Source organism: Culex quinquefasciatus, chromosome 1 (assembly GCF_015732765.1).
Source record: "Culex quinquefasciatus strain JHB chromosome 1, VPISU_Cqui_1.0_pri_paternal, whole genome shotgun sequence".
Classification (NCBI taxonomy): Eukaryota; Metazoa; Arthropoda; class Insecta; order Diptera; family Culicidae; genus Culex; species Culex quinquefasciatus.
In genome coordinates, this window is record NC_051861.1 from 40494370 (window position 1) to 40509593 (window position 15224).

Consider the following 15224-nt stretch of genomic DNA (forward strand, 5'->3'; position numbering starts at 1 on the left):
TTCTCTGTGCTGGACGAGCAATTAGTTTCCGAACTTCTGAACTAGATAAATAAATAGCCTGCCAACGGATATCTTCGTCATCACTGTGAAGAAAAATCACTGTGTTGAAAAAATTACTATAATGAAAATAATTGCGCAAGACTCTAGTAAAGTGCAAAATGCGCAATATATAAGCCGATTTATTTTCATCACATTGCCAATAACTCATCAGGATCGGATCTTCTTGCACCCTTCGGCAAAGTTGTAGGGAATTGAATTTCCTACAAGAATCTCATACTTAGACAATTTTGGGCAAGACCTGCGCCACCTGATGCCGAAATCCTGAAGCGATGATTTTCCTATAGGGTAATTCTCTACCAACTCACACGAAATCGGGAAAGTTGCCCCGACCCTCCTCGATTTGCGTGAAACTTTGTCCTAAGGGGTAACTTTGTCCTGATCACGAATCCGAGGTCCGTTTTTGATATCTCGTGACGGAGGGCGGTACGACCCTTCCATTTTGAACATGCGAAAAAGAGGTGTTTTTCAATAATTTGCAGCCTGAAACGGTGATGAGATAGAAATTTGGTGTCAAAGGGACTTTTATGTAAAATTAGACGCCCGATTTGATGGCGTACTCAGAATTCCGAAAAAAAGTATTTTTCATCGAAAAAAACACTAAAAAAGTTTTAAAAATTCTCCCATTTCCCGTTACTTGACTGTAAAAATTTTTGGAACATGTCATTTTATAGGAAATTTAATGTACTTTTCGAATCTACATTGACCCAGAAGGGTCATTTTTCATTTAGAACAAAAATTTTCATTTTAAAATTTCGTGTTTTTTCTAACTTTGCAGGGTTATTTTTTAGAGTGTAACAATGTTCCACAAAGTTGTAGAGCAGACAATTACAAAAATTTTAATATATAGACATAAGGGGTTTGCTTATAAACATCACGAGTTATCGCGATTTTACGAAAAAAAAAGTTTTGAAAAAGTTACTTATTGCGTTTCTCTTTGTTTCGTCGTCCGTGTCTGTCGCGGGTGACCATGAACGGCCATGATCAACGACAACCAACATTTTCAAAACTTTTTTTTCGTAAAATCGCGATAGCTCGTAATGTTTATAAGCAAACCCTTTATGTCTATATATCTAAATTTTTGTAATTGTCTGCTCTACAACTTTGTTGAACATTGTTACACTCTAAAAAATAACCCTGCAAAGTTAGAAAAAAACACAAAATTTTAAAATGGAAAATTTTTCGGAATTCTGAGTACGCCATCAAATCGGGCGTCAAATTTTACATAAAAGTCCCTTTGACACCAAATTTCTATCTCATCACTGTTTCAGGCTGCAAATTATTGAAAAACACCTCTTTTTTCGCATGTTCAAAAATGGAAGGGGTCGTACCGCCCCTCCGTCACGAGATATCAAAAAAACGGACCTCGGATTCGTGATCAGGGACAAAAGTTACCCCTTAGGACAAAGTTTCACGCAAATCGAGGAGGGATCGGGGCAACTGCTGTGTGAGTTGGCGGAGAATTACCCTATACACTTTCGCGGTTTTTTCCTTTTAAACTTCATCGATAAAAAGTGACCATGAAACCTTAACCGATTTAGCTCAAAATTGGCACAGATACTTATTATTGCGTATAGAATCGAGCCAGGGGGTATCTGCACCACAACATTGGGGCGAAATGCACTACAACAACGGGGCAAAATGCATCACAGAAATGGGGCATAATGCACCGGGTAAAAGCAGTTTTCACAAAGGAGTATTTACAAAGGAGCATCACAGCAATGCATTTTGCCCCGACTACGCCTATTGCATAAAGTCCAATTAAAAATACATTTTTAATGTTTTTGGACTTAGCTATCAATAGAATAATGAAGATTATTGCAAAACTTTATAAATCAACAATTACAATATCAATAAATGGTTTTTATATTGTCCAAAAATCATATTGAAACTTCAATGAAAATAAGATCAAAACACAACATTTTGAAGTTTAGAAAATAACTTTTTGCAATTCCGTCGTGAAACTACTTACTTTTCCTGTCATTCTTGAACGACGAAATAGCCTACTTTTCTGTACCAAAATAACAGAATCGAATAGCAAAACTTTTCAAAATAAATGCTGAAAAGTTCTACTTTTCAGCACTGAAATGGGTGCTGAAAAGTTGAACTTTTCAGCACTTGTTTCGAAAAGTAACACTTTTCAACATTTTTTTTGATTTAAACGATTTATTGACAAAATACATGAATATTTGACTTAAAATTTCACTCAATGGGTGTTTTTCGGAACTGCAAAAAATGTTGTATGGAACTCGTTGCAAAACTTGATTTTTTCAGCACTCTTCGTATTTATCCAACTCGGTGAACCTCGTTGGATAAATGTACGACTCGTGCTGAAAAAATCCTCTTTTTGCAACTTGTTGCATAAACTACTATTAGCTGTTTTTATCCAACGATGCTCAAACTTTTCCAGCATGGTTTTACAATGTAAACCTTTAATTTGAGATTGTGTGTGTGCGTCGCACGTTGTTATTGCACCTCGATACAGCTCCGCGAAAGTGAACCTAGAACCACCGAATTACCGTTCCGTCGTGGCCGAAAGTGTGTTTAACCAACGCCGAAGTGCGTCGCGAACCGGCATCGCGTGTTATAATTGACCCGCAATCGACGGCCGGGCAATAAAAGTGAATTTATTTTTGCCATCCATCGTCGTCGTCGCGGGACAAACAAGCAGAACAAAGGGCTAAGTGTGGTGTAGCAACAAGACCAGTGGCAGTGCAGTTGTGTCGATTGCGTATACGCACACTAATTGAAACCGCGCGCGGTGTGCCGAGTGTGCAATTTTTGAAAAAGAAAACGGGCAAAAAGTTTTAAACTTTTTTGCAAAAAATAAAATAAATTTTATTATTGTGAAATTTGGGGCTAGTAGTGAAACGCTTTTACACACACAGTAGAAGACGTCCTCTTCCGGATATGAAGACCGTTAGGCTTCGAGATAAAAGCCCCGTTACGGTGTCGTGAGAAAACCGGAGCTAAGTCTCGGTAGCTCGTAGGTGGTTCTCCACCCGAGACTAGGTAGCGCAGCCCTGATAAGGCTGCCTACCGAAAAAGAGGATCGCGAATGGCAAGAAGGCTAGAAATCCGGAACAAACGGCAGAAGCCCATAGAAAAGCAGACCACCGATTGGCGACTCGGCTCTTGGAACTGCAGGTCTTTAAATTTCTTGGGTTTCGAATTCGCCTTAGCGAAGGAGTTGCAACCTCGCAACTTCGATGTTGTGGCACTGCAGGAGGTGTGCTTGGAGGAGGAGCAGGTGCTCGACTGGCCAGGTCGGCAGACCAATTCCCGTTTTTATCTGAGCGGCGGCAAGGACAAGAAGCTGGGTACCGGCTTTATCGTGCGGGGCAAGATGCAGGATCGCGTGTTCGGCTTCACGGCGTTCAGCGAGCGGATGTGTAAGTTGAGGATAAGAGGCCGTTTCTTCAACTACAGCATCATCAACGTACACTGCCCCCACGAAGAAAAGACCGATGATGAGAAGGAAGCATTCTACGCGACGCTGGAGGAGGTGTACGACGGCTGTCCGCGGCAGGATGTAAAAATCATCATTGGGGACATGAACGCTCGGTTCGGAAGGGAGGAAATGTTTCGACCGACAATAGGCCCAGAAAGTCTACATGCGGTCACGAACGACAACGGCCAACGCTGCATCGACTTCGCAGCCTCCCGTGGAATGGTGGTCAGGAGCACCTACTTTCCTCGCAAGGACATCCACAAAGCCACCTGGACATCACCTGACCAACGGACGAAAACGCAAATCGACCACGTCCTGATCGACGGCCGATTCTTCTCGGACGTAACGCACGTGCGCACCTTTCGCGGTGCGAATATTGACTCGGACCACTACCTAGTTGGAGTTGACATGCGCTCAAAGCTGTCGACGGTGTTTAACCAACGCCGAAGCCGGCGGGCCCTCCGTTCAACACCGCGTGTCTGCAGGACGGAGATGTGGCCCACAGTTACGCGCAGCAGCTGGAAGCGAATCTGCCAGGTGAGGAGGAACTTGGCGCAGCCTCGCTCGAGGGTGGTTGGAGCCGCATACGCTCAGCCATCGGCAGTGCAGCGGAAGCCACACTGGGTAGTGCGATCCGAGTCAGTCGAAACGATTGGTACGACGACGAGTGCCAACAGATTACCGCCGAGAAGAAAGCAGCTTACGACAAGAAGCTGCACAAGGCGACGAGAGGGAACGTGGAACGATACCGGCAGGCTCGGAATCGGCAAGTCGCGGTTTTCAAGCTCAAGAAGCGCCAGCAGGAAGACCGGGATTGCGCAGAAATGGAGCAGCTGTTCCGAGCTAACGAAACGCGGAAGTTTTACGAGAAGGTGAACCGGTCCCGCAAAGGCTTCGTGCCGCGAGCCGACGTGTGCAGGGACAACGAGGGGAACCTGATCGTAAGCAAGAGCGAGGTGTTGGACAGGTGGAAGCAGTACTTCAACGAGCACCTCAACGGCGATGAAGCGGACGGAGACGGCGTTGGAGTCAACCTTGGAGCGCCCGCAGCAGATGAACAGTTCCCAGCGCCTGATCTGGAGACGGTGAAGAGGGAGATCAGGAAGCTGAAGAACAACAGAGCTGCCGGAAAGGATCGGTTACCTGGTGAGCTCTTCAAATATGGAGGAGAGAAACTAGCGAGGGCGCTTCACTGCGTGATTTCCAAGATCTGGGAGGAGGAGAAGCTACCGGAGGAATGGATGGATGGTGTCGTGTGCCCCATCTACAAAAAGGGCGATAAGCTGGACTGCGGCAACTACCGCGGCATTACGCTTATCAACGCGGCCTACAAAATCCTCTCCCAGATCCTCTGCCGTCAGCTGTCACCCCATGCAAGGAGGTTCGTGGGGCCCTATCAAGCGGGCTTCACTGGCGCGCGCGCCACCACGGACCAAATATTTTGTCTCCGACAGATCCTCGAGAAATGTCGTGAGTACAACGTGCCCACACATCACATCTTCATCGATTTCAAGGCGGCCTATGATACAGTCGACCGCGAGCAGCTATGGCAGATCATGCACGAGAACGGATTTCCGGATAAACTGACTCGGCTGATCAAGGCTACCTTGGATGGTGTGATGTGTCACGTGCGTGTTTCGGGGGAATTAGCGGAACCCTTTGGATCACGCCGAGGGCTGCGGCAAGGTGATGGCTTATCCTGTTCGCTATTCAACATCGTCCTTGAGGGCATTATTCGAAGGGCGGGCATCGAAACGAGTGGCACGATTATGAACAAGTCCTACCAGTTGTTTGCTTTTGCCGATGACATCGACATTGTGGCAAGAAACCTGGAGACGGTGATGGACGTCTACACCCGACTGAAGGTACAAGCAAGGCGTGTAGGACTTGGCATGAATACGACGAAGACGAAGTACATGAGAGGGAGGGGTTCGAAGGACGTCGGCCCCCCAAGTCTCACCCCTCTAACTGTGGATGGTGATGAGTTGGAGGAGGTGAGCGAGTTCGTGTACTTGGGATCGCTGGTAACCGCCGACAACGACACCAGCAAAGAGATCCGGACTCGTATTTTTGCTGGGAATCGTGCCTACTTCGGATTACGGAAAACTCTCACTTCGGATCGAGTGCAACGCCGCACGAAGCTGACGATGTACAGAACACTGATCAGACCGGTAGTCCTCTATGGCCACGAGACCTGGACGATGCGGCAGGAGGACGAACGTGCCCTTGGAGTTTTCGAACGGAAGGTGCTACGAACGATCTACGGTGGAGTGCAGGTGTCTGACGGAGTGTGGCGACGACGCATGAACCACGAACTGCACGCGTTTCTTGAAGAACCGACCATCGCCACCCAGGCGAAGATCGGGAGGCTCAGGTGGGCCGGCCATGTCGCCCGAATGGACGAAAGCCAGCCTGTCAGACTGCTTTTTGACCGCGCTGAACCAGCTGGCGGAACAGGCAGAAGAGCAGGGAAACCGCGCGCACGGTGGGGAGATCAAGTGAATGGTGATATCCGGAAGATCTGTAACCTGGGAAACTGGAGAGTAGCAGCACAAGACCGAGAAAGATGGAAGCGTCTTCTTGCTACAGCACGCGTACCTGGTGCGCTATGCTGATTGGTATGGTATGTACCTTTAATTTCTATTATTTTTCCCCAATACCGAGAAAAGCAGGGGCTGCATATTACCCTCTCTCCCCCTACTTCGTGGATTTCTTTTCCTACTCCGTCCGTTAACCCGAGTCATACACGAATGTGCTCAGAGAGAGAGAGCCAAAAGAATACTGTTGCGGTGCTCATTTGTCTGCACCTGGGTGCAGAATAGTTGTCCGCAAAGTGGCCTCAATTTAGAACTGTCAAAGCGGAACCAATTTACTGTTCGCATAATTATATCAAGAAGTGGCAAGTATTGTGATCGATCTATAATTTATTTAGTCAGGAATAAAAAAAAATCAATGGCTATTGAGGTATTCGAAGTCAAAACATCTTAATAAGAGGGTTGAAATCGAGATTGGCATAATTCGTCGCTAAAATTTTATAATCGCTATGTCTACAAAATCTATGTTTATGACGCTTTTTTAAATGTTAGCGACGAATTATCAATAACTATCAATAGTACTTTCCAAATAATATTGGATAATCTTACTCCGATATTATCACTACACATCAAAGATACATAATCTCGGAACTTCCATTCGGTTGCTCTTCTGATTCACGAAATTCCACCCACTTTTGACACAATTTTTCATCACGTGGAAAACCAAAAAGGCCTCTTTTGGCCGCCCATCGTTTAGTCTACGAAGAAAAAAGTGCGAAGCCATCGGTCATCGGTAACATCAACATCAACAGATCCAAAATGTTTCATAATAATTCACTTCAGCATAAAAAAATATGTCACGCTTGAGCTTGAACACATCCTTCTACTTTGCTTATGTTTACAGCTGTAGTGCAGTTGTATTAGTGAGGAGCAGTGGGGAGCTTTCGAAAATCACGTTACGCATTCTGTCTTTTCAGCACCCAGATAAATAGTAGAAAGTATTTTTTCAAGCAAAAAGAACAATAGTGGGATAGACTGATTAGTTACATTTCAATAGGGCGAATCTGCGTTTGTAAATAGAGATATCCACGCGCGAGAGTGTGTTAGTTTGGAGTTTAGTTGCACGCAGACATAGGCAAATCGAGTAGAATGATTCGTCAGTCAAAATCAGCTGTGTCCTTTGTTATACCACGAGCACGTGGTAAACAGCTGGTTTTTACAGGCGATTGATCTATTCGATTTGCCTATGACTGCGTGGAAATAGTGTAAACAAAATCAGCTGCTTGGAATAGAGATCTCCACGGTTTCTCTCACGCACACCATGATTCTGTGTTAGTATTTGTATTCAGAGTGTTGTTTTGGTTTTGATCGATTGTGATTGGCTGAATTCCAAGCAGCTGATTTTGTTTACACTATTTTTACGCAGACATAGGCAAATCGAGTAGCCAAATTCGCCTGTAAAAACCAGCTGTTTATAACGTGCTCCTGGTATAACAAAGGACATTGCTGATTTTGACAGACGAGTTTGGCTACTCGATTTGCCTATGTCTGCGTTTAAATTTTGTTACAAACTAACACACTCTCGCGTGTGGATATCTCTATTCAGCCAATCACAATCGATCAAAACCAAAACATAACATTAAATACAAATACTAACACAGAATCATGGTGTGCGTGAGAGAAACCGTGGAGATCTCTATAAGCAGTCTATCCCCCCTCTTACTTGACGTGAACTGTCATTTGAGCAAAAGGGATAGACTGCTTGTTTATAAACGCAGACTCGCCCTATTAGGTTTTACACCGTGACGTCATTTGACAGCTGAGCAGTTCTCTAGGATTTCGGTCATTCGATTTTTTTTGTATTTTTTAATCCGGCTGAAACTTTTTTGGTGCCTTCGGTATGCCCAAAGAAGCCATTTTGCATCATTAGTTTGTTCATATAATTTTCCATACAAATTTGGCAGCTGTCCATACAAAAATGATGTATGAAAATTCAAAAATCTGTATCTTTTGAAGGAATGTTTTGATCGATTTGGTGTCTTCGGCAAAGTTGTAAGTATGGATATGGACTACACTGGGAAAAAAATTGGTGATTTTTTTATTTAACTTTTTATCACTAAAACTTGATTTGCAAAAAACACTATTTTTATTTTTTGATATGTTTTAGAGGACATAAAATGCCAACTTTTCAGAAATTTCCAGGTTGTGCAAAAAATCATTGACCGAGTTATGAATTTTTGAATGAATACTGATTTTTTCAAAAAATCGAAATATTGGTCGCAAAAATTTTTCAACTTTATTTTTCGATGTAATATCAAATTTGCAATCAATGTTTCATGTTAAATCCATTTTTAGGTGACTTTTTTGAAAATAGTCGCAGTTTTTCATTTTTTAAAATTAGTGCACATGTTTGCCCACTTTTGAAAAAAATATTTTTGAAAAGCTGAGAAAATTCTCTACACGCAAAGCCGACATTAGTCTTTTAAGACTTAAAATTAGGCTTTATCGAACCTAACCGTGTTAAGTCTTTTTAAGCCTAATGATGGGTTAGTCTTTAAAAGACTAGTTTCGTTTTAGTACGAAAAGCTTAAATTTTAGGTTTTATGTTATCGTCAAAAAGCCTAAATTTTAGTCTTTTTCGAGAATGCGAGGGGATCAGAGCGGACATAATCCAAGATGGCGGAACTTGATTAAGACTTATTTTTAGGCCTGAAAAGACTTATTTATAGGTTTAAAAGACTAATTTTTAGGCTTTTGCAGGAAATGGGAGGGGTCAAATCGGACATAATCCAAGATAACGGAATACTTATTTTATGCCTGAAAAGCCTAGGGGATTCCAGATCACCAGGCTCACAGAATTAAGTTGAAAGATACCCTCAGGGCCCGAGGAAAACCACCAGAAATCCCGATGCGAGACGCGTTATCTCAACTAGACCTTGATGTTCTCTATCCGATCTATCAGTTCCTCGTAGATTCCAAAATATCCATTTAGTTTTCTTCCAGTTAGTTTTCCTTCAGTTAGTTTTCCTTTTGTTAGTATAACTCGCCTTCGCACAAAGCCGTCGTTTCTGGATTGCACCGGAAGCAAAGCAAGAACGCCCCAGCAGCTGGACACCGAGTTGCGGTTGAGGACAAAAGAAAAGGCCAGCAGAGCCAACCAAGACCCCTACACAATCCCCTTCCCATCCCATGCCTTGTCTTTAACATCAATCCCTTCCCTACTAACCCCGAGTAGGCCGCGGGTAATCGGCTCCCCTCCCACTAACATTTACACACAAGATCCTCTGTAATTATTAAGTTTTTTGTAATTACAGCCGACTCGGTCCTAACCAGGTCCCTAATAAAAATAATTTTATGAAAAAAAAGCCTAGGGGATCAAAATGGCGGGAATAAAGGGTAGAAAATAAAATATTGTTATATATTATTTAAATATTTATAAAAAATGTTTTTATTCGGTAATTCGGTAGTTTCGGAATACGACAGATTCACGGAATTTAAGAATTTAAGAATTTAAGAATTTAAGAATTTAAGAATTTAAGAATTTAAGAATTTAAGAATTTAAGAATTTAAGAATTTAAGAATTTAAGAATTTAAGAATTTAAGAATTTAAGAATTTAAGAATTTAAGAATTTAAGAATTTAAGAATTTAAGAATTTAAGAATTTAAGAATTTAAGAATTTAAGAATTTAAGAATTTAAGAATTTAAGAATTTAAGAATTTAAGAATTTTAGAACTTTAGAATTTTAGAATTTTAGAATTTTAAAAATTTTGAATTTAAGAATTTAAGAATTTAAGAATTTAAGAATTCTAGAATTTTAGAATTTTAGAATTTTAGAATTTTAGAATTTTAGAATTTTAAAATTTTAAAATTTTAGAATTTTAAAATTTTAGAATTTTAAAATCATTGAATTTTGAAATTTTGAATTTTTTGATTTTTTAATTTTTAAATATTAAATTCTTTGAATTTTGAAATTTTGAATGTTTGAATCATAAAGATTTTCAAAATTTTAGAATTTTGGTTTTATGATTTTTAGAATTTTTAAATTTATTAAATTTTTGAATTTTTGAATTTTTAAATTTTTGAATTTTGATTTTTAGAATTTTTGAATTTTTGAAATTTATGAATTTCTGAGTTTTTGAATTTTTGAATCTCTGAATTTTTTAATTTTTGAATTCTGAAATTTTTGAATTTCTGAATTTTAGAATTTTTTGAATTTTTAAATATTTTCAACACACAAACACACGCAAATTTCCAAAATTGCGTCCTATTTTTTTTCACCTGCATTCCAAAACATTTACTTCGACCGCGGCAACCTAAAAAAAACACTTCGAAACACCGCTTCAAACCACCGCTAGAACTCCACCTGCATCTTTCCGCGGCCCACCCGACGGATTTACTAACCGAAGCTAAATTTATCGTCTTCCGTCAAGAACACGGCGCGATCACGTCGAGTTGAATATGCATCCCGTCCGCCTTTTTCTCTTCCACTCGCCGCTGGACCACTAACAGCATCTTCCCGCGGACCACTCCGGCGGATTGACAAACCTGTTTTCCTCCCGTCTTCCGTCATGAAAAAGGCACAAGGCGTCCTTTTCTACCGCACACACAAGCAATCCGAAAAAAAAACTCTGATTCGGCATCTCACACTCCGGCCGGAACCTTCCATCAAATAACGGTACCTCAACTTACCTAGCTGGCCAAAATCCTCCTGGCTAGGTTGCCACTTTCCATGGCGGATTAAGCCGGGTGTTGAATTCAACTCCCGGGAATTCAACACTCGGCTTTTAATCCGCCTCCTCTTCCTCCTTTACTGGTGGACCGCTATCCACCGCGGAAACACTTATCCGCTAGCTCGTTTACTTGAACCGGTTCTTCCGGCAGATAAGGCACCACAACTTACTTGCACCTGGCCAACCTGGTTGAATTTCTCCCGCACTCCAACACGCACCAACAACAACCGACCTGGATCAAAAAATTCTGATTTGACATGTCAAATCGTGAACCAAAGTTTTGTAGTACAGAAAAGCCTTAAATTTAGTCTTTTTCTAAGTATTGCACTAAGTTCTAAAAAAAGCCTAAAATTTAGGCCCAAAAAAAGACTAAGCCAAACATTCAATATTACGCCCTTTTAAAATGTTAGTCTTGATTTGAAAATTTTGAAAATATTGTTTTCGAAAAGATCGGAAAATTTTACAAATTTTTCATATATTAACATTGAAAATCGGACCCTTGATCGGACCATTAGTTGCTGAGATATCGACATTGAAAAATGGTGGGCTGTTTGGGTTAGACTTAAAAAACATCAATTTTCCTGTTTTTAAACCTTTGCATTGCAATATCTCAGCAACTAAAGGTCGTATCAACAAAGTCCGAAGAAGCAAAATATAGAGAATTTTTTTCAAAAGTGGGCAAACATGTGCACTAATTTTTAAAAATGAAAAACTGCGACTATTTTCAAAAAAGTCACCTAAAAATGGATTTAACATGAAAACGGTGCACTTTATCAAAATTTCACTAAAGTACTTTTTGATATTATTATTAGTTTTATTAAAGACACTTTACCATTGCAATGGCATTCGTGTCGTATTTTTGAATATACAGAATTCTAATTCGGTTTCTAAATCTGTTCTTTAAGCTTTGTAAGAGTAAGAAATTTTATAACATTTTTTTCATTCTCGTTGAAGTTTGCTAAAATTGTCTCTAATGTTCCTCTAATATCACATGTGATCCTTTCGTTGCTGAAGGCGCGGCAATCCAAGAGTATGTGATTTGTAGTAATTTGCACACCACATTGGGTGCAGATTGGGGGTGGGCTCCGTTCCAGCAGGTAAGAGTGCGTGAGTCGAGTACTTTTTGATAGCAAATTTGATTTTACATCGAAAAATGAAGTTGAAATTTTTTTGCGACCAATATTTCGATTTTTTGAAAAAATCAGTATTCATTCAAAAATTTATAACTCGCTCAATGATTTTTTGCACAACCTGGACATTTCTGAAAAGATTGGCAACCCGGCCTTCAACGCGAGTGCACGCGATTTTGCTTCGTTCTCTAGACTCGATTTTGTTCGCGAATTTTGTGTGCGAAATTCTGCCCTTTTGGTGACACCTATTTGTAGAAGCAATTAGCTGATGGACAGTGCATTGAAAAACCATGGATTTTCAAAGGAAACCTTGGGAACATGTGTTTTTTCCGCGATTAGATTTCGTTTTGTTTACATCCAATATGTCAAGAATATGGCGTCTCGGCTAGCGCTGCGCCCTCCGGCATGCAGTGAGCGAGGGACTGTTTAGTGGTGTTGGTGATATCTAGGATTTAAACCGAAGCACGGAGAAGTGAAGGAAAAAACAACAGAAATAAGAAGGATCCGAAAAAAATAATGTCGCTTCGGTGTGTTTGACCCGTGCTCAAAGTTTTGGCTAAAAGATGACCTGTGTGCGTGTGCGTAGGTCCTCGTGGATCAGAGCTTTCAAGTGAATGTTTGGGCTCGGAGTTGTGCGGTGGAGGTTTTTGTTTTTATTGTCACTGGACGACCGGGGGACTGGATTCGCTGTCTTGTTTATTGCCCGATGCCGAGGCTAACGAGAAGGCCAGCATCTCACCAGAATCAACTGAAGCTGAATTTGGTGAGTTCGTTTCATGTTGATTGCTTTACGAGTGTGTGAGTGAGATTGGGATGAACGGGAGAAGTTTGACATTTGTGGATCATGTGGATCGTAAACGCTCCACAGAAGTGTTGCCATATGGAGCAAATACAAACCTTCTGCAGACTTTTAGAATTAAACATAAATTTTTGTATTAAAGAAGGCTAATGTTTGTAGTTATTCACATTAAATCGCGCGCGGTTTTCTGTACGGTGTAAAATATTTTTCCAATAAGTAGCATTGATTTCAATTTGTTTCGGGTTTTTGCTATTTTGTGATCGATTCTTTCGAATTTTGTGATCGATACTTCCTTTTTCCGAAATCAAAAATATATAAATTATGTGGAAAAACAGGAAAATAATAAAAAATAACCTAAAGTCATTAAATTTTGGACCTATCTTTCCGCAGCCGGCTGCCTAAGATTAACCATTTCAAATAATATAAAACATAAAAAAATAGATAAACATAAGTGCTCTTAACAGCAGCATGTAAATCTACGTAGGTCTTATCTTTGTTATAAATAACACGATTCTCGTTTAAAACATAATTTAAATACATCAAAATTACGTAACGTTAGGCAAATTCTCTACTGAACATTTTAAGTATCTAAATCAGCAATTCAAATTAATTAGTTTTTTGTGTGATTGGCTGAGTGCATGAATGAATGAAAGAGTATGAAAATTGCTAATGAAATATTTGGTTTCAGGGCAAGCTTACTGCTGATATAAATACGATCGGGTAGCGTTTTTCGGTAGTCGTGTAGTCGATTTTTATATTAATGTCCATAAATAAACAAATTTAGTCCGATAGTTAAGTCCGAGCCACGCGTCGGGTCAGTTTTGTTATGCGCGTTCGTCGCCGTGTTTTATAAATGATATAGCCGTTTTTCCTAGTATTATTTCTACGATTTGAAAATATGTGTTTTGTAGGTGCGCTATACGCTTGCGAGGTATAAATTTAAAATTCGAAAAGACGTTTCCCGTAAAACGCGTGAAAAAACTCTCAGTATTATAGCCCGGAGAGCACGATAACTAGTATTTCACCTACGCGATTGCCAAGCCCTTCTTGTAGCTTCGTAACTCATCAGAAATCGGTCGCTATTCTTATAACTATTCAAAACTTGAAATCGTCTATAATCCACTCGAACAAAACACTTTACGAGGAGTTAAATATATTACATGTTAAATACATTCTTTGTGGTTTTATCTTTCCACAGCCGGCTGTCTAAGATAATCCATCTGATCGTAAATAAATCACAAATAAACGGGAATAGTCTCAACAGCAGCATCCGATTGCTTGCCTTGGGAATAATACATCACCCCATTAAACAAAACTTATCGATTATTTGGGTCACATCATCATCTTCTATGATGAATCCTGACCATCACCCTTCCCTACTAACAAAATCCCAAGTAGAAGTAGTTTTCCGGCACACGCGGGGGTGTGGATATCGTATAGAACCCACCCTTGGTAGCAGCCTGTGCTAACTAACATTCCCGTCCCATTCCCTCGAGATCTACAAACTGACATGGCGGGCGCCGTTGGTGGCCAACGACTGTGACCTATCTGCAGCAGTTCTAGTTTTGATGATCTTGATGTTTTATCTTTTCATCGCATTCATGCATGCTGTTGATAAGAGAAACATCACCAGAACGTTGGGGCGTATGATCGGTTGTTCTGATAGGTTATTACGGTTCTGTTCAGCAACGGAGAAGGACAACCATGGGTGGTCTCTCATGCTCATGCTCATGCTCATGCTCAACCTGGAAATTTCTGAAAAGTTGGCATTTTATGTCCTCTAAAATATATCAAAAAATTAAAAAATTAAAAATAGTGTTTTTTGCAGATCAAGTTTTAGTGATAAAAAGTTAAATAAAAAAATCACCAATTTTTTTTACCGTGTATCATTTTTTTCCAGTGTAGTCCATATCCATACCTACAACTTTGCCGAAGACACCAAATCGATCAAAAAATTCCTTCAAAAGATACAGATTTTTGAATTTTCACATATCATTTTTGTATGGACAGCTGCCAAATTTGTATGGAAAATTATATGGACAAACTAATGATGCAAAATGGCTTCTTTGGGCATACCGAAGGCACCAAAAAAGTTTCAGCCGGATTAAAAAATACAAAAATTAAAATTGAAGAAAAAAGATCGATTTCGTAGAGAATTTCTCAGCTCGTGTGCACTGTTTACATGGTCTTCGTCGATTGTCGACGATTTTCCCCGAACAAAATCGACGAGCGCGTCGAACTGTGCTAAGTCCATGTATTAAATAGTGCACTCCTTTCTAACCTCCAAATCGAGTCGGCGTAAAACCTAATTGAACTGTTACCTACTACGGAAATGTCACGGGGTATCGAAGAATCGATCCTGTATTTTGACGCTGACATTTCAAGTTAAGCAATTTAGATTCACGGCTTTCTATACAGCCTTGATGTAGATTAACTAAGTTTGAGCACTATTTGAAATGTTAGCGACGATTCTTCAAATGGAAAGAGCCAAGTGTAGCTGAGAAAGCAAAAAAAAAAACACT

General features: G+C 40.4%; 1 protein-coding gene across 1 annotated transcript in view; it reads left to right on the top strand.

The window, feature by feature from the left end:
- Positions 1–15224, top strand: part of LOC119769557 — a 56107-nt gene that overhangs the window by 4435 nt on the left and 36448 nt on the right. The window contains exons 2-4 of the mRNA XM_038262443.1: positions 3240–3820; positions 3958–4326; positions 4381–4593. Of these exons, the coding sequence (XP_038118371.1) occupies positions 3240–3820; positions 3958–4326; positions 4381–4593 (1163 nt within the window). The remainder of the gene's footprint in view (positions 1–3239; positions 3821–3957; positions 4327–4380; positions 4594–15224) is intronic.